The 19172-nt window shown below is 52.3% G+C and overlaps 1 protein-coding gene across 5 annotated transcripts in view; it reads left to right on the top strand.

Annotated features, from left to right (window-relative positions):
* RAB11FIP3 (RAB11 family interacting protein 3) overlaps window positions 1–19172 on the top strand; it is an 80796-nt gene that overhangs the window by 42139 nt on the left and 19485 nt on the right. For all 5 annotated transcript variants that reach the window (XM_031506124.2, XM_031506123.2, XM_021529690.2 and 2 more), the window contains 2 exons: window positions 11288–11475; window positions 16801–16974. In XM_031506124.2, the coding sequence (XP_031361984.2) occupies window positions 11288–11475; window positions 16801–16974 (362 nt within the window). The remainder of the gene's footprint in view (window positions 1–11287; window positions 11476–16800; window positions 16975–19172) is intronic.

The following is a 19172-nucleotide window of genomic DNA, read 5'->3' as shown; positions in this document are numbered from 1 at the left end:
CATTGCAGCAGTGATCCTGCTGTTCCCAGCTGGAAAGGACAGACCCCTTGTCTGTGCCTGGGGGTTTTGGGCTTGGCTTGGAAGGCTTCACCCATTCCTGCTCTGTGCCTTCCAGCCTGGAGCAGGAGGTGCTGCAGGAGCCTTGGGAGTAAAGGGATGGCTGGGTCCCTGTCCCACGTGGGGACTGAATCACTCCCCTCTGCTTTTTCTTTTCCAAACTTGCCTCTTCGGGGGTGTGACACCTATGTTGTGGTAGCCGGGACGTTTTTGGAATTGTGCTGTGCAGGACCAGGAGTTGGGCTCTGATCCTTGTGGACCCCTTTCCACTCAGAATATTTTATGATTCTTTGTGATTTTTATCACACTACTTGTTGCTGGCAATGAGACTCCCGACCTGCTTTGTATTTGCATGCAGATTTATTTATTTACATTTGCATGTAGTTTTGCTTGGTATAGTCTGTAGTACATAATTTTGGACTTGTGATTTCTTGATGAGAGGTTAATGATAGCCTGTGTGTTAGGCAGCTGGTCCTAAATCATGGAATTATTTGGATTGAAGGGACCTTTAAACTCATCCAGTGCCACCCCCTGCCATGGGCAGGGACACCTTCCACTATGCCACATCACTCCAAGCCCTGTCCAACCTGGCCTTGGGCACTTCCAGGGATCCAGGGGCAGCCACAGCTTCTCCAGGCAAGTTTGAATATTGGTTTATTTTTCCTCTTTTGAAAGGTAGTTCAAAGCCCCAGGAACAGCCGAGGAGAAGTGGGACAGGAGAGCAGGGAGGGAGATGGATTTCCATGTTTTTTAGGTGATGCAGGGTCACAAATGTACATTTTAACAGTGGTCTGAGCAGTGTGGAGGCTGTGACAGGAAAAGGCTTTCACTTTGTGCTCCTCAGACCTGTGTCTAGGGACCATCTTGCCTGAGATTCCGAGCAGGGATGTTTTCCAAGGGCTAATTTAACACAGATGAGCTCTGTCAGCACTGGGAGCTATTCTGGGCAGCAATACCAACAAGGCAGGTGTGTGCCCCACTGGGATGAAATACTTCTGCTGCTGGGCCAACTGTTCCTTGTAAAGACAAGGTGACCCAAAGGAAAAAGGTGATGAGTCCTGAAATCTCCTTTTCCAAAAGATCTGAGTGGATTTTTATACTGAATTCAGTGTAGTTATCTAAGGGACAGCTCTACGTTTAACATGCTGGGGAAAAATTATCCTTGTTGTCTTGGATACATGATTCGAAATAATTTCCAGCCTGCCAGGATTTCATAGAGGTTCAGCAAATGAGAACATGCTCGAGAAATACCACTCAGCCTTGGGAGTGTAAAAATAAACTGGAGTCTTGGGGCGAGGGGGTTTTTGTTCTCTTCTGGCTGAGCCGTGAGCTCCCAACGTGCCTTTTGTCCCACACGTCCTGGAGTGCTGTGCCTTGGAAAGCTGGAGCTGGCCCAGGGAGGGAGAAGCCGTGGTACAAAGCATCCTGCTGGGAGCAGCAAAGGTGTGTTCCTCACGGGAGCACTGGGGAAAGGCCTGGAGAGGCCTCCAGCACACCCTTCTTCCTTAGGGTATCAGCAAGGCAGAGAACAGAATAAACAGCTGCTCCCAACACCTATAATAGGCCCATCTTGCTTGGATTCTCCAGAAGAGATTGGTGGGGGAGGAAAATCACCTTTAAAAGTGAAACCATCACCTTTCCTCAGAGTAGACTTCTCACTGCACCAAGTTTGGGCTCTGGGGTATCCCCGTGTCAGCCCTGGGATGATGCTGCACCAGGACACACAGCTAAACACACCCCAAAACACAGCTGGGACACCTCAGGCACTGCGTGAGCCCCTCTGGGTGTGGCAGGGCCATGGGGGTGAAGTGGCACAGCTGGGATTTCTCCTCCCCTGTCACATCCGAGCTGAAGGAGTTGCTGCATTTGCAGAAGTCCTGGGAGCAGTTGTGGTTATTGAGTGGAGCACTGGCTGTGGTCCCTCTTAAACAGCCCAAAATCCCAGTGGCTGGAGTGCTCAGCTCTTCCTAGTGCTGGGGTCTGCCAGGAGCTTTTCTCCTCAGTGTTTGTTCAAACAAGTATAAACAAGTGCTTTAAGCAGTCTCCAGGAAAATGTCTTCTCTTTGTTAATAAGGTTGCTCTGCTTGATGACTCATGTCCTCTTCTGGTGGCTGTCATCAGGAGAGCTCAGCATCCATGGAAAACCCTGAGAGCTCAAAGCTGGGGACTTCACCCAGTATTTGCTCTCCAGAGAGGACCACCAACACCTGCTTCCTCCAGGAGAAGGCTTTTGAAGGGGACAAGGTGTGAACTCAGGAATTTGTAATGTTGGATACTGCCCCAGTTCAGCCACTGGTGTGGCTCTGGATGTGCCATGGATCTCCTGGCTCCTGTTGCACCATTCCAGGAGTGTCCAGCAGACAGGGTTGTCTGTAAAGGTGCTTCCAAAGAGGATTTCTGCTCCTGTGGCTCCACTGAGACAGCAGCTCCTGCGGCCACGTGGCTTCTCATGCCTCCAGCTGGGCTTGCAGGGGGCTCATCCCAATCCCAGCAGCTCTTCTGTGGCACGTTCAAGAGGAACCTCATCCCTGGGCACCCAGCTGGGAGCAGGGAGAGCATCACCTGGCTGGGATCACCTCCCAGTGTGTTCCTCCTGCCTCAGGTGGAAGCGTGGTGGTTGCTGGGTGAGAAACCACCAAAAACTAATGACAGCCTTCCTGCTTTGTCAAAGTCACGTTGAAGGGAGCTTGGAGCTTTTCCATCTGGACACCTGAGCCCTGTTTTCCCCCAGGCTGGGCTGGCAAAGCTTGGCTGCTGACTGCCTGGAAGGTGGGAGTTCTTGCCTCCCCTCAGAGCTCCTGTGGTGCTCATGACTCAGTGCTGAGGCACAGGACTCGTTTAGAATGCTCTGGGGAACATGGAGGGGAATTTGGAGTTAGTTTTGTTGGGATCATGGAAACATTAAGGCTGGAAAAGACCTCCAAGCTCAACCATCAGCCCAGCACTACAGCCTGGCACCTGCTGTGCCTTGCCCTAGGGTGAGGACTCTGTCCCTCTGCTCTGCTCCTGGGGCAGGTGAACCCCCTTGGGCAGTCCAGAGTGGGAAGCTGACTCTAGAAAAAGGAAAATGAAGCATGAAAATGCTGAGATTGGGCTGGGATGGGCATGGAGGTGTGTAACTTTAGGTAGGCTGGAGGAGATGCTCAGCCAGTGTTCCGTAAATGCTGCCTGGGAGCACCATAAATACCCCAAACAGGGATTTTTGGCCCTGGGAATTCGTGTTTTGGGCCAGCAGGGTCAGAGGAAGGCTCTGTCTGAGCTCTGCAGGACAGGGCAGCCATAAATCCTGCGGATGCAGTGCAGGACTGTTGCCATCTGCTGGGCAGCTGCCGTGGCTCCTGCTGGAAGCAGCCAGGAAATCACATTCTGCACAGCCACAAGAGGGGAATTTGGCTTTCCCTGGAAGCCTTCACTGGCCCAGGCATGTCCCCTCTGCTATTTGTCTAGAAGGGAGTTGTACAGCATGAAAGGAGTGGATCTGGGAAGGAAAATGGGACTTGGGTAGGTCCCAAGTTTTGTGTATTTTGGGAGTAGGAGCTACTTCTGGCTCTCCCATCCTGCTTGCCTACAGGTGCAGCTGGGAGAACTCCAGCTCAGAATATTCTGTGACATTCTGTGCAACACTGAACAGCAGCTTTAAGGCCAACACATCAACTTGGTGAAACTTTAACTCTGTTAAAGCCAGGATTTTTTTTCCATGTTGAGCAATTGTATTTAAGGTTTCTTTGAGGGCAAAAATCCACATGGCTGGGTTTCTTCAGCTGCTCAGAGCTTCTGCAGAGGGGACCAGGGACTTGCAGGGCCCCAGCTGTGTGTTGAAACACAGAAGCTGTTGTGGGAGCAAGTAGGGACGTGCTCACAGGGGCATCACTGTCATTCTTGGTGCCTTGTGTTTTGCAGGGAGCCCATGTGGGGTGGCTGCTGCAGGTTCCTTGTGTCCCCTCCTAGTAGCCCTGTGGACCTTCTGAGGCCTCCTTTCCTAGTGCAGAATTAATTCCCAGGAAAATACTTTCCTTCCCAAAGGCAGAGCTGGGCCAGGTGAGCACAGAGTGTTTGGGAGGGCCCTGCTTTGCAATCTGTGGCCTTTTAGGTGAGTTTTTTTCCTCCTCTTCCTCTCCACACCACTGTTACCACAGGGTGCATGTGTAGCAGGGGCCAGCCAGGCTGAAAAGATGGGGTTGAGCTTTGTAACCTCCTCTGAGCTGTCCAAGGGGCTCAGAGCACAAGGACAGACCTGGGTTCAGCTGTTCCCTGCCTGTCCTAACCCAGCTGTGAAGATCTGCTGGTTGGAATGGGGACATGGAGGTGAGAGCTCAGGTTTTCTGTACCAGTGCCATTCCCACCGTCTGGAATGGCCTCAGCAGGCCTCTGCTCACAGGGCTGACTCGAAAGCACCATGAATGAAATGCTCACAAACCCCTCTCCAGGGGCTGCCTGCTGGAATTGATGATCTTTTTGTCCTGAACAGCTGGTGGACTTGAAATCTTGCAGGTGGCTGGAGCTGCAGGGCTGTGGAATATGACAGATGCAGTTCAGTGCCTGTTCTCCTGTCCTTGGGGAAGCACATGGAGCCCTGAGCAATGTCCCCATTGTCCCCAAGGCCTTTCTGCAGTGAGAGATGAAGGGCCGTGAGTCCTGTGGACAGCAAGTGAACAGTCCCATATTATCCTTGTATTCACAGAATCCTGGAATGGTTTGTGTTGGAAAGAACCTTAAGGCCCATCCAGTGCCACCTCTGCCATGGCAGAGACACCTTCCACCATCCCAGGCTGCTCCAAGCCCTGTCCAACCTGGCCTTGGGCACTGCCAGGGATCCAGGGGCAGCCACAGCTGCTCTGGGCACCTGTGCCAGGGCTGCCCACCCTGCCAGGGAAAAATTCCTGCCCAATATCCCATCCATCCCTGCCCTCTGGCAGTGGGAGCCATTCCCTGTGTCCTGTCCCTCCATCCCTTGTCCCCAGTCCCTCTCCAGCTCTCCTGGAGCCCCTTCAGGCCCTGGCAGGGGCTCTGAGCTCTCCCTGGAGCTTCTCCTCTCCAGGTGAGCACCCCCAGCTCTCCCAGCCTGGCTCCAGAGCAGAGGGGCTCCATCTCTCCCAAATCAGTCCACGATGATAATTTGATATCTTAAAGCCTGAAAACACCAAGGAAATTAATTTATTGTGTAGACTCCGAACTGTGTAGAGGGAAAGGCAAGAGTGTAAATGTGACAAGGATAAGGATATCCCTGAAGGCAGGACCCAAGTGCAGGGCTATGGTGAGAAATTTCTCTGCTGGTCAGAAAAGATCCGATTTGAAGTGTTTGCCCTGTAGGAAATAGGCTGGAAGGAGTTTGGAAAACAAAGTCCTTGGAGCCTTATCTTGAACCACAAGAAGATTGTGTGTGGTTGGGAACGTGGGAACTGGACGGGAGGGCCGGGAGGTGAGGGGGCAGCAGTGCAAGCAGAGGTGTCTCAATAAGAGTTTGAGAAGTAAAACGGGCAGGGATTGGGATCTCCTAATTCGTTTCGGTGTCTGATTTTGGGCTCTCATGGGAGCTCAGATGTTCTCCGAGGTCCTGAGGCACAAGCAGAGGAGCACAAGGGCTGTGACCTGGTCTGGGGAGGAGCAGAGGAGCACAAGGGCTGTGACCTGCTCTGTGGAGGAGCAGGTCCAGGCAGGGCTCGGGTTAAAGCATAACTCCTTCCTGCCGTGCTCGGAGAAGGAATCTGGGCTGGCCTGGGCTCGGCAGGTCAGCTGCTTCCCGAGCTCTGCACCTCGGCACAGCGAGGATAGCCCGGAGAAAAGGGGAGAACGTGCTTTGGGAAGGTAATGGAAGGATATCTGTGTGTTCGTGCTGGGTAGGCAGCTGAGGGAGCTTGATGTACTTGCGGTTTCTGCGGAGAGGAAACAGAAAACCCGAGGAGACCCTCAGAACTTGTGGGTGCGAGCGGTGCCGAGGGCTGCCTTGGGAAGGGGAAAATCCCAAGGATCAGCTGTCCCACAGGACTGGGCTCCTGTTGGCAGGGACAGCTCAGGGCTGCCTTGGGAAGGGCAAAATCCCAAGGATCAGCTGTCCCACAGGACAGCTCTGCTGAGGGCAGGGTGGCATTGGGGTGTTTGTGACCATCCTTTGGGGTCACTGTTGTCACTGAGAGACCACCCTCCCAGTCACCAGAAGTGCTCCTGACCTGCCAGCAATCCAAGCTTGATTCATCCCTCTATTTGTGGCTATAAGGAAGGCATTTGTCACTTAACGCTTAATTATTCACCAGAAACACCAGGAAGGCCGAGATAAAACCTGGACAGGTCGCCTTTAGAGTCAACCTTTTTCTCTGGGGATGGATTCGTGGGAAGTGTGAGCGCCTGGAGCGGGGCTCCCAACAGGAGCTTTTATTTTGGAATCGGGGGGAGCGGGAGGAGGCTGCAGGGAGCTGCCGGAGCTCCTGCTCCTTATCGGGAACAAAAGGCGCTCTGTTGGGACTCCAGCTCGCTCCTTAAGCCTCCCGGCTCCCCTGGACTTTGCTTCCCTCCTGCCTCGCAGAAGCAGCTCCCGGAGCTGGCTCTGGCTCTGGCTCTGGCCAGGATGTCTCCACAGGTGGGTTTTTGCGAGCTGACACAAAGTGAGGGGGTTTTGGATTTCCAGAGGAACCGGGCTCAGCGCCGGAGGTGCCGGGAAGGGGCAGGCTGGGGATGCACCTGACTTGTTATATGGGCAGATCCACCTGATTTTTTTTTTTTTTTCCATGGGAATGGTTTAGATTAAAAGAGGAGAGATTTAGATGGGAATTAAGAAGGAATTGTTCCCTGGGAGGGTGGTGAGCCCTGGCACAGGGTGCCCAGAGCAGCTGTGGCTGCCCCTGGATCCCTGGCAGTGTCCAAGGCCAGGTTGGATGGGGTTTGGAGCAGCCTGGGACAGTGGAAGGTGTCCCTGGATATGGCAGAGGTGGGACTGGGCAGAACTTTAATGCCCCTTCTAACCCAAACCATTCCACAGTTCTGTGATTCCATGGGCTGTGGTGTAACCTCACACTCCTCTCTGCCTGGCTCTCCCTGGGGGAGCTGGACCAGCAGGGACAGTGCCTGCTGGTTTTTGGGGTGCTGGGGACAGCCTGCCAGGTGTGCTGCTTTGTGAGTTGGTTTGGGGTTTGTTTCTGGGCTGGGTGAGTGTTTTCAGTTTGCCCCAACAGATGCAGCACGTTTCTCTTGCCCAGCCTTGATGGAGGCTGAGCTGTGCAAGTTGCCTTCGCCCAGGGCTGAGCAGAGGCTCCCCTGGTTTCCCTGAAAATCTGGCATTGCCCGGGTGTGTGGGAAGAAGGCAATATTGGGACCCAAAGGTGGCAGGCCCCAAAGTGGCATTTCAGAGGCTGAGCTGCCCCGGGGTGTCCCAGGGCTTTGGGGCCAGCTGCATTACTGTGGAACTATAAGCACAACTGTGTCCCTTCTCCCTGGCTCCCAGCCTGGCACTGTCATTGCTGTCTGGGCCACAGGGTGTCCTTGGAGGGGGATTGTTGTAGCTGATCTATCTCCTCTGCATCCTGTGCACAGTCAGGGCTGGATTCCTCAGAACAGGCTCACACTGCTGGGAAAACAGAGTTGTTTTTCCTTTTCCTTGTCACTCACCTCCCCTCCCAACCTTCCGAGTGTTTGTGTTCAAGGACAGCAGAGCTTTGGGATGCCAGGACAGCTCCAGGGACAGCCCTGCCTGGAAGGAACCTCCCTGGGAGCCAGACTTTGCCCTCCTTTCCAAGGCAACGCCTTGGCAGAGCTTGTGCTGAACCTTCTGTCCCTGCCTAGACCTTGCAGGTGATTCCCAAGAGTCTGTCTTGTCACACTGCAGCAGCTTTTTTTTTAATCCATATGTTTTTATAGGACTTTACAACATCTAATTAGGTAATCTTTACTCCCATGTGTCACCAGATGCCTGGGAGGGATGAGCTGCTGCTGGAGAAGACCCCTAAAGGCACCTCACCTGTCTCATCAGGACACATTACATCATCTCAGTGCTGATTTCACCATTTATTTCCTTTTAGAAGCAGGAGTGTTCACCTGGGCTCTCAGATCCCTGGAGTTTCCCTGAGCAGGCAGAGATACCTCTCTGTCCTGTCAGCCAGGTGTGGCTCAGGGGAAGTACCTGCTGGAGGAGCTGGATTTGGGATTGGGAGCCTCTGTCAAACCCTGATCCTGTTCCAGCTCGGAACTCTGCGTGTGCCTGAGTCCCTGTTTTAATGTCTGAGGTTTGCCTGAGGCACTTCAGGGTGTGTTTTATTCAATAAAAAATCAAAATGCACTGATATTGGTGACACCAGCCCCTCTCTGAACATGGCACCAATGTTCCTGGCAAGTCCTCTGGGGTGGCTGTAGCCCAACCTGGCTGTCCTGAGCCCATGGATGTTTTTTAAGTGTGTATTTGGCTTTTTTTAAGCTGGAAAGAATGTTTACTTTCTGCTCACAGGAAGGCAAAGCTGGCTGAAGGAGAGCTGTGGCAGGGGGATTTGAAGGGTCAGTGCACAAACCAGCTGCTCATGAGGCCATAAATAAGAACTTTCTGTACCCACACACTTGCCCAGGGACAGAGATTTGGCTCTGTCAGGCATTTGGCAATACCTGAACCTCCTCAGTTTGCCTATCTCCTCCTGGCATCTCTTCTTGAGGTTGAGTTACTGATTCTGTGGTGGAATGTGCAGCAAAGTTCTCCACGCTCGTGCTCAGGAGAAGGACTTTGTTTGCAGTTTCAGCTGCTTCTTAACTCATTGTCCACCCAGGTTTAATTTTAATAGGGCTTTCTTGCTTTTGAAACCTCACCTAGGCTGGTATCACGAAGGAGAAATACAATTTTTAGGTAATAAATCAGTGCATATCTTTGGTGTGGCTGAAGGACAATGGTTGATGTGCTGTGCTGGTGGCTTCTCCTACTCCAAAAGGGTTGCTCCCAAATCCAGCCTGCCCATGTGTGTATTTCCCACCAATGAGGAGTTTTAGAACAATTTAATAGAGAAATCATAGAATCATGGAATGGTTTGAGTTAGAAGGGACCTTGAAGATCCTCTTGTTCCAACATCTGATTAAGGGCACTGTTCAGCTCCTGGTTTACTTCATGTTGAGAGGGTCAGCAGTAACCACAGCAGGGTTTCTAATCAAATTACTTGTGAATTGGAGTGTTTGGAGGTTTTTTGGCTTCTTTCAATAGTTGTCTTTACTCTGTGCTCATTATAGTACTTCAAATTGCTCATTATAATACTTCAACCTATGCTTAAATTTAAGCTTTTCTAGTGAGAAGGAGGGGCTGGGGTGGGTATTTAAAAAGCAGCCTTTATTTTGCCTTTATTTTATAGTGTGCAAGTAAAATTCTTTCCAATTTGGCATGAAATCTTTTTCAAAGAGGCAAGAGGGAATGTGCAGCTGGGGGTGGCTGCTGTCACCTCTTGGGCTTTCTCTGTCTGTGACCAAGCCAAGGCAGGTCAAGCCTCTGCTTCCCCTTGTCCCTCCTGCTGGAGCATTAATGGTGTTTCTAGAAAGTGCAGCATAAATCCAGTAAAGCACTTAAGCAAGTCCCAGCTTTAGATGTGTAAGTGGTTTTGGTGGATTTATGCTTTTTTAAGTGGGTGGGGGCTTTAGAGGCTTTTGTTTCTCTCTGCAAGACAGGCACAGGCTCTGCCCTGGTGGAGTTTACTGGAACTTCAGACTGGTGGAGTTCACTGATTTCAGACTTGAGCTCTGGGCAGGTTTGTGTTGTGTTTAACTTCAGGAAGGTGTCCTGGAGGTGCTGGTGTCCACAAGACAGGTGGAAGCTGAGCCTGGCTTCCAAGAGGAGCTCCTGGCTGTGTCCATCCTCCTGAGTGTGGTGGGCACAGAGGCTGGGAGGGCAAAGCAGGGCTGGACTGAGTCACTTGGCTGCTCCCAGTGGCCGCATGGAGTGGGAATTGCTGTTATCAGCTCTCTCTCCATCCCTTTGAGGGTTTCTATCCCTTTTTGCCCCTGGAAGTGTCCAAGGCCAGTTTGGGTGGGGCTTGGAGCAACCTGGGGTAGTGGAATAGGCAGGGAGTGGAATGAGATGTGCTTTAAAGTCCTTTCTGATCAAAACCACTCCATGATTTTATGCATACAGTGCTTTGAGAAACATCATTTTCTCCAAAATCTTCGGAAAAAGCCCTGAAAGCTGTTCTGTACACCCTGGCAGAGGAAAAGGGTTTTGTTTCAGCCATGCCTGCATTCACACTGCTGCTCTTTTGCTCTGCTGCTGTGCTGGAGGGGCAGCTGAGCACGTGGGATCCCACAGGTGAACTTCAGGTGGAGCAGATGCTTTCCATGAGCAGCTCTTCACCTGCAGGCCGGGCAGGAGGGCTCCCACCCCTCTGTCTGACCTCTCTGGTGACAGGGGACCAGCTGGAGCTTGGCACCAGCACTGGCAATCCCAAAATTCCTTGATTAGCTCCCAGGCGTGCTGGGGAAATCCCCAAATCTTAGGAAAGGGGCTGGCTCTGTGAGGGGTAACGAGGTTTGGGGGGGTTCTCCTGCTGCTGCCATGGTTCTCCAGAGATCAGGCTCAGAAGGGATTGTCCCTGCCCGTGTGTGGGAGCAAACAGGCAGCCCTGAGGCTGATCACTTGCCTGGGGTGCAGAGCTGGAAAACGCAGCTCTCCTTGCTCGTATCACAGTCTCTTACAACACAAACCCTGCTGCTTTCCCAGAGCCTGCTCAGTGATGGGTTTGAGATGCTGCTCCAGCTGATGTGTGGAGATTTGAGTCCCTGCAAATCAAAAGCTGTAATGAAGATTTAGAAACAGTTTATTTGCTGTTGAGGGATGGAAGGTTTTACTAGACAGGACAAAAAAAAGGTGCTCCAAGGGCTAATTGGGAGTTTTGAATGGTGGTTTTTGCATGGAGTTCAGATTAATAATAACATGTCCTCTTGGAATGGGTGGGAGAAAGCAGCAATGATGGGAACTGCTGAGTCAGCAGTGGGTAATCCCTCCTGCCCTGGCCAAATCCATCCTGGCTCACAACAAAACCTCCCTCCAACTCTTGTTTAGTCCCTCTTTCTGTGATCTGCTTCCCAAGCCCTGCAAAGACTGAGGTGCACCCCGTGGTACCCACGGAGAGCACCTGGACCTGGGGCGATTCCAGAGGTTGGATTCCTGCTCTCGGAAACGCAACACAGCGAAAATCCCCTCATCCACGTTCTGCCTGCTCTGCCACGAACCCACACAGCTGTAGGATCTTATCATTTTGCTTCTTGTGTGTTTTTTAACCAGGCAAATGAGGTGACTGACAGTGCCTACATGGGCTCGGAGAGCACCTACAGCGAGTGCGAGACCTTCACGGATGAGGACACCAGCACCCTGGTGCAGCACGAGATGCACGACGAGGTGGAGACCGACAGCGCCATCGACTCCACCGTGCACTCGGAATTCACGGATCCCATCGAGGAGCCGGAGCACGGGTGAGGAGCAAACCCCCACCCGGGGCCTGGGGAGGCACAGCCCGAGGGTTTCACACCCAGAGGGCCAAGTTTGTCCTGCTGGAACTTGGGTTGTTCTTCTGGTGCCTTGGGAAGGCTGACCTAGAACAGAGACCAGACAGAGCTAAAGAATAAAGGAGGGATTTATTAGGAGGCCTCAATGGATCCACCTTGGGAAGCACAAGAGCCCAGCCAGGGCTACACCTCAGGTGAATCAAAATGGTCACAAAATGCACAACTGGTCACGAGGTCTCATATTTTTGTAAGTTCTGGTCCATTTGCATATTGAAGTTAATTGTCCACTTATAGCTCCAGCCCATGAAGTCCCACCCTTCTTGTTTTTCTCTCTTCAGTCCATGTTGTTTCTGCTCTTGGGCCTGAGATTTGTCTCATTTGTCCTTGGTCCCCATCTAGAGCAGGAATTGTTTTGTCTCCCTACTCTGTGAGGAGAGCTCACCATCCCCTAATATGAAGCCCAGACCCACACACTAATGCAGCAGAGAATCTGAAAAATATAAAAGCTAAAACCTAAGGCATCACTTTGTGTTTGTAACGATGTGCAAGACCAAAATAGCTCTTCTGGAGGAATAACGAGAATAATTAGGCTGGTTTGTGTAGGCTGGTTTGGAGCCCGGCCTGGCAATCTCTTTGAGTTAATCGTTGCTTGCCTTGGGAGATCTTCTGTACCCTCATTAGCATCTTTAACCTCTAAAATAGCTTCTCAGGTGATCCAAACACCTGAAAGACTTGCAGTTTTTAATCTATCACTTAAGCCAGAAACACAACATATAATTTTCCAGTCAGGAGGGGAACTCGTTCTATTTTTGTTTTCCCTAAAAACATGCGTGTGCCCTTTGATGTGCAGCCACCTCCTGTAATAACTGGTTTAAAATCTCTGCCTGGAGCACAGAAATGTGAGCCAAGATCTCCTTCCCCAGGTCTGAACCGCTGCTGGCGAAACTGCTCGTGGGCCCACCTCATTTTTGGAGGAAAAGTGGGGTTTGGGGTGAAACTGGGATGCTGGCAGGCAGAAAGGCAGGGAAAAAGTCCTTTAGGATCAGAATCACTGAATGGTTTGGGTTGAAAGGGACGTTAAAGTTCATCTCATTCTACTCTCTGCCATGGGCAGGGACACCTTCCACTAGACCAGGTTTCTCCAAGACCCATCCTGGACACATCCAGAAATGGGACAGTCACAGCTTCCCTGGGAAATCTGTGCCAGTGCCAGATGAGTGCCCCAAGAACACAAATCTACACCAAAACCTCTGGAATCATCTTTGTTTAAGATCTGTAACACACAGGATGAGGTTTGTCCCAAAACACAAGGCCCAGGGTTGGTGCTCCAGGGAGTGCTTGCAGCCCCAATGCTTTTTGGGAGCTCCAAGCTTCCCTCCCACCCTCAAATCCCATCTGGGGATGTTGGAGAGGCATCGAGCAGCGCCGTGCCCCGGGGCTGAAAGAGTGCTGTGGATTAGAGCAGAAATGGGATTATCAGCTGGGCTCTTCTCGCCACAGAGGGCTCAGTGACAGTTAAATTGGGAGATAATCAGCGTGAGCTCCCTGCCAGGAGCACAAGGTCCTTGCAGGGTCATGGCAGCCTGCGTGTGCTCCCGCCCGCTGGGGAAGGCAGCCTGCCTCCGACTCACCTGCCTGTAGGTACAGAACTGCCTGGGGAAACGGGGTCTGGGAGATCAGCTTCTTCCTTCCCCATGCTTGCCAGCTGTGGGGTCAGCAGGACAGGAGGGATGGACTTGTTGGAGAGAGTCCCGAGGAAACCACGGAGATGCTCCAAGGGCTGGAGCCCCTCTGCTCTGGGCCAGGCTGGGAGAGCTGGGGGTGCTCACCTGGAGAGGAGAAGCTCCAGGGAGAGCTCAGAGCCCCTGCCAGGGCCTAAAGGGGCTCCAGGAGAGCTGGAGAGGGACTGGGGACAAGGGATGGAGGGACAGGACACAGGGAATGGCTCCCACTGCCAGAGGGCAGGGATGGATGGGATATTGGGAATTAGGAATTGTTCCCTGGGAGGGTGGGCAGGCCCTGGCACAGGGTGCCCAGAGCAGCTGTGGCTGCCCCTGGATCCCTGGCAGTGCCCAAGGCCAGGTTGGACAGGGCTTGGAGCAGCCTGGGACAGTGGGAGGTGTCCCTGCCCATGACAGGGGGTGGAATGGGTTGAGCTTTAAGGTCCTTTCAACCCAAACCATTCTGTGATTCCCTATTACCCTAGCTGTGGCCTTGGGAATGTCAGATGCCCTTTGGGTGCTCTGTCCAAGCACAGTGGGGCCTGCTCCCAGATTGTTAAATGTGTGCAAATTCCAGGGAGCCAAAAACTTCGTTTGATTTATATATTTGAAAGATCTGAAATGGGAACCTGTGGGAGTGCTGAGGGTTGGTTTTGGTACCATCAGACCCCACACAGGAGCACACCTCTGTGCCCAGGGACAGCCAGGGAGTGCAGTCCCCCCCAGTGCAGCTGCCAGGCTGAATCAGAGCTTCAGCATCACTTCTCAGGAGCTCTCATACCTGAAATGGTTTGAGCTTAAAGCTTGTTTAGGCTGTGTGTAGTGAAAATTAGTTGGACTCTGGATCCTGAAACTGCCTGAGTCTCAAGGTGCGAATAGGAAATAAAATTTATTGCCCAAAGCACCCAGGTTGAGGGTTTCCAGGTTCCTGATCAGATCTGCATCTGTACAGTGCTTATCAAACCACAATCCTCAATTTAGAGTTCTGGGCTTGGGTTTTGCTTCTGAATTAACAACTCCACCCCCTGGCTTCTATTCCTGGAGAGATTTCCACTGCTTTTGGTGAGGGTCTGACTCACCACAGAGATGGATGGGTTCCAGTGGATCCCACTGTGGAATATTGGTGCTTCTCAAGGGCAGGAGGAGTATGTGCAGATGTCCACAAACCGGGCTGGATTTGTTTGTGGTTAAATAGAGATCTGGATGGTTGACATGTTTTTATTAGCAGGATAACGACAAATCCTTCAGATGGAGCAGGGGTTTTTTGGTCATAAATGGCTTATGTGTAATCTTTTTTTCTTTCTGATCTAGTCCAGCAATCTGCTCATACCCCATTTGCCTCTCCTAGCCAGTGCGTGGAGATAAGGGCAGAGCCAATACCAATTTCTGTAATAAGGCAATATTATGATGATTTTCAGTGTAGAATTTTGGAGAGCAAAGTGTTGTTAAACCCCCCAAAACACAAAGCTTGGCTCACAGCCCTATGGCCACCTTCACAGTCCAGTTGTTGTAAATCCCTCCTGTCTTTTCTCCATCTTAATTGGAAAACTTCCATAGTCCTGGGCAGCAAAGGGGGCTTGGCATGGTGGGGTGGCCCTGGCACAGGGTGCCCAGAGCAGCTGTGGCTGTCCCTGGGTCCCAAGGCCAGGCTAGACAGGGCTTGGAGCACCCTGGGGTCGTGGAAGGTGTCCCTGCCCATGGCAGGGGGTGAAATGAAATGGGCTTTAAAGTCCTTCCAACCCAAACCATTCCAGGATTTTGTGTCTCCATGCAATGGAAAGACCTCCAGGGACAATGACTCTGCTGAGCTGTGTCCCCTCAGGAGCAAGGGACATCCCAGGAGCTGTGCTGGGTGTGTTCAGGATTTGCTCCGAGGCTTAACATGCTGCAGCCTTGTGGCTCTGGTGTTAAAAACACATGGAGCAGCATTCCCCACTCCAGGATTGTCACACAGTGTTTTCCCAGATGGAGCAGGGAAGGGGCTCCTTTGTCTTGCTGGGGGTCTGTCCCAGCTGCCTGAACCCTCCCCTCCCCAACATCAATCCCAGGAGTTATGGGGTTAAAGCCTTGAGAGGATTAGGCAGCAACAAGCAAGTGTGAGCCTGGCACAGGCTGCTGTGGAACTCACAGCATTTCGGATGGGGCTGGGACATGCCCAGCTCTTTCTCTGCCATGCCAATCACAGAAAATGGCATTTTAGTCAAGCAAGGGCTTGTCACCAACCCTGGGCACTGTCCAGCAAGTCTGAGTGTCCCCAAATCCTGTGTTGCAGCTGCCAGTGAAAAAAACTTGGTTTACTGGGGAAAAAGTCACCATAAACTTCCCACTGGTGCCTGGGTTTTTTCTGTCCTGTCCTGCTCTGCCAGAATGGGACACATCACTCACTTGGTGGGGTGGGTTGACCCTGGCTGGACACAGGAACCCACCAAAGCTGCTCCATCCCTGCCCTCCAAAGATGGACAGAAAAAGAAAATATAACAAAGGGTTCATCAGTTGATAAGGACAGGGAGAAATCACTCATCAAATACCATCAAGGGCAAAACAGACTCAAATTGGGGATATAAATTTAATTTATTACTGACAAAATCAGAGCAGGATAATGAGAAGTAAAATCATACCTTAAAAAAACATTTAACCCCTCCCCCCCATCATCTCTCCTTCCCAGTTCCCCCTCCTTCCCCGCAGTGGCTCAGGGAGATGGGACTGGGGGTTGTGGTCAGTTCATCACACATTGTTCCAGCCACTGATCAGGAAGAGGAGTCAGAGTCCTCCCTCTGCCCCAGTGTGGGGTCCCTTGCACAGGATCCAGCTTTCCATGAACCTCTCCAACCTGAGTGCATCCCATGGGTTCTCCAGGACCTGCTGCCCCGCGTGTCACTCTGCTATGGGGTCACTCCTTCAGGCACAGCCTGGGTCCCCCACAGGGTCACAGATCCGACCAGGACCCTGCTCTATGGATCCCTGCCAGGACCCTGTCCCAGCACAGCTTCCCACGGCCCAGAGCCCCTCTCAGGCACCCCCTGCTCCAGGCCTGGGCTCCATGGGCTGCTGGGACACAGCTGCCTCCCCATGGGCTTCCCCCCAGGAATCTCAGGGCAATCTCAGCTCTGGTGCCCCTCTCCTTCCCTGCCCTGCAGAGCTGTTCCTCTCCAGTGTTCTCACCCCACTCTTCTCTGCACTCAGTTCACTGCTCCATCCCTTTTTTGTGTTTTCCCCCTCAAATCTGTCATCCCAGAGGTGCCACCACCATTCCTGGTGGGCCCAACCTCAGCCAGCAGCGGGTCCACCTTGGAGCCACCAGGGATGGGTGTGGGGGAAGCTTCCAGGGATGGACTCTGCTGGATGTGGTGGGGAAGCTTCCAGGGATGGGCTCTGCTGGATGTGGGGGAAGCTTCCAGGGATGGGCTCTGCTGGATGTGGTGGGGAAGCTTCCAGCAGCTTTTCACAGAATCCACCACTCTTGTACCAAGTGCTGTCCACACAAAGCCAACACTCTGCAAAGAGGCTGTCCTGGATGCAGTGGAAGGCTGCTGTGCCCCCTCCTCTAACATCTGCCTGTCTGTTGCCACAGGTCCCATCCCCACGAGCTGGCCCTGGGCTCCGAGCTCAGCCACTCCATCGTCACCGTCATCAGCGGGGAGGAGCACTTCGAGGATTACGGGGAGGGCAACGAGGCCGACCTGTTCCCAGAGCCTTTGTGTAATGGGGAGAGCAGCTTTGGCAGCTCCTCCTTCCTCTCTCCCAGGTAATGCCTTCACTCTGCTCCGTGGGACAGGGGTTTCCTCGGGATTTGCCAGCCAGGGGGCCTGGCAGAGTCTGGATCCAACGGGATAATGGGCTTGGAAGTGGAAGAGGAATTCCCCCCTCAGTGTTTCCTTTCCCTGGTCAGTGCCCATCCTATGACACCCAGCAGGAGGTGGAAGAGCTGTCTGCATTTCCAGTGTCACATTCCCACTCCTGTTAGAGATGTGGCTCCTCACTGAACCTTCCAGGAGACAAAACCACCTGCAGCTTTACCCCTGATCCTGCAGGGTGCCTCTAATGTTTTTTTTTTCTTTTTTATTATTTTGGTCTTTGATGCAATGTTTGGTTGGATTTGCACAAGCTGCAGCAGCATTCCTTCTCTGGGGATATCTAGAGCAGGAAGCAGGCTGTAGCATTTCCTCCTTGCTTTAGGGTCTGAAACCAGGAAAAGTCAATTTTCCAGCCTGAGCAGGGTGGGCTGAGGAGCTGGTATGGTGCTACACACCCCATCAGTACTTTCTTTCTAAATAAAATTAGTAAAAGCTGGAATATCATCCAGTGCTGCAACCCACAAAGTGTCTGGGATTTTGGGTAACACTGGGAATGTGTTCCTCCATTGAAAGCACATCTCTGCACAGGGCAGAAATGTTCCCTGCCACTCACTGCTGAAGACAAAAATATACTTCTTTCTCTTTGGAACGACACATTTGTGCCTTTCTGCAGCCGTGTAAACATCTGAAAACTTCTTTTTTTTCCTGTCTTCCCGTTTTCTCCCTGCTTCCCAAACCCCTTCATGGAGTTTGGACAATTCTGGTTGCACAGGGCTGGCAGGGAAGAGCAGGTCAGGGCTCATTTCTTTTTGGCTGGTGCAGCAGCAGTGTTAGAGGTGTTAGTGGCAAATAGGAGAGTTGCTGTAAAGAATTCCTAAGCTTTTCCTTCAGGAAACCAGTGCTCCAGCACTGGGATACCCTGCACAGTCTCTGATCCCTGCTTGTCCTTGGCTTGCTCTGTGCAGGAATGTAGGGCTGGCTGTGCTGGTGCTGTGGCACAGGAAGAACTCTGATTAAAACCCAGCCTTGGTGTTCGTTTTCCCTTGAGGATGAACTACCAGCCTCATCCAGAAGGCTCCTGGCAAGAAAATACCCACCTAAAGGAGCTTTTCAATCACTTGAACTTTTTCTTTAACATCAGGCCAGAGCTCCCAGTTTGCCCACGCTCCCAGTGTTCCAGTCGTGCTCTGCCAGGGCACCAGCTCTGCTCTGCTCTGCCTCTGGATCAGATCCACACCTTACCCCATCTTCCCTCTGCTGGGAGGGGCTCGCTGGGCACGTGGCCACACAGGTTGTGGTGGTTTCTGCTGGAGACTCTGCTGGGGCTTGCTGGGGAGGGAGGCTGGAGGTAAACCCTGCAAAACCTCCAGAGTCAGGAATGTGGGGCTGTTAGAGAAGGATTTCCTCATGCCTCTCAGGTCTAACCTCCCCTTGGATTATTGCTGGGTTTGTGAAGCCCTTCCCTAAACATTCCCTGAGTCTGTGCAGCTCTTCTGACTTCGGATAGGAAGGGACAAGACACAGGGAATGGCTTCCCACTGCCAGAGAGCAGGGTTAGATGGGATATTGGGAAAGAATTGTTCCCTGGCAGGGTGGGCAGGCCCTGGCACAGGGTGCCCAGAGCAGCTGTGGCTGCCCCTGGATCCCTGGCAGTGCCCAAGGCCAGGCTGGATGGGGCTTGGAGCAACCTGGGATAATGGGAGCTATCCCTGCCATGGCAGGGGGTGGGGTGGGATGAGCTCTAATGTCCTTTCCCACCCAAATTATTCCATGCCTGAGCAGCCCCAGTGTGTTTAAGCACACCCAAGGGGACACAGGCTGTCCCTGGTTCAGGCTGAATGGGTTTTTTGGTTGTATTTTGGCTGTATTTTGTATACAAAGAACAGCAGCATTTCTAAAGGGCCACATCACCACAGACCCTTTCTATGCTACAGGGGTCTCTAAATGGGAATAATTTCTAGAAATTCTCCTGCCACAACTCCAGAAGATTAGCACAAACCCCAAGAGCCTTCAGGGAACACTGTGGGGTGCAGTGCTTCCCTGCCCAGTGCTTGTTTTCTTGTTTGTGATCTCTTTTCTTGAGTCTTCCCTTGCATACCCATCCAGTAGGAAAAGCCTCTTTGCAGCTCTCAGTGGGAAATAAAGGGAA

Source organism: Lonchura striata, chromosome 16 (assembly GCF_046129695.1).
Source record: "Lonchura striata isolate bLonStr1 chromosome 16, bLonStr1.mat, whole genome shotgun sequence".
Taxonomy (NCBI): domain Eukaryota; kingdom Metazoa; phylum Chordata; class Aves; order Passeriformes; family Estrildidae; genus Lonchura; species Lonchura striata.
Note: the sequence above shows the minus strand (reverse complement) of the source record. Positions and strands in the feature narration are given on the sequence as shown.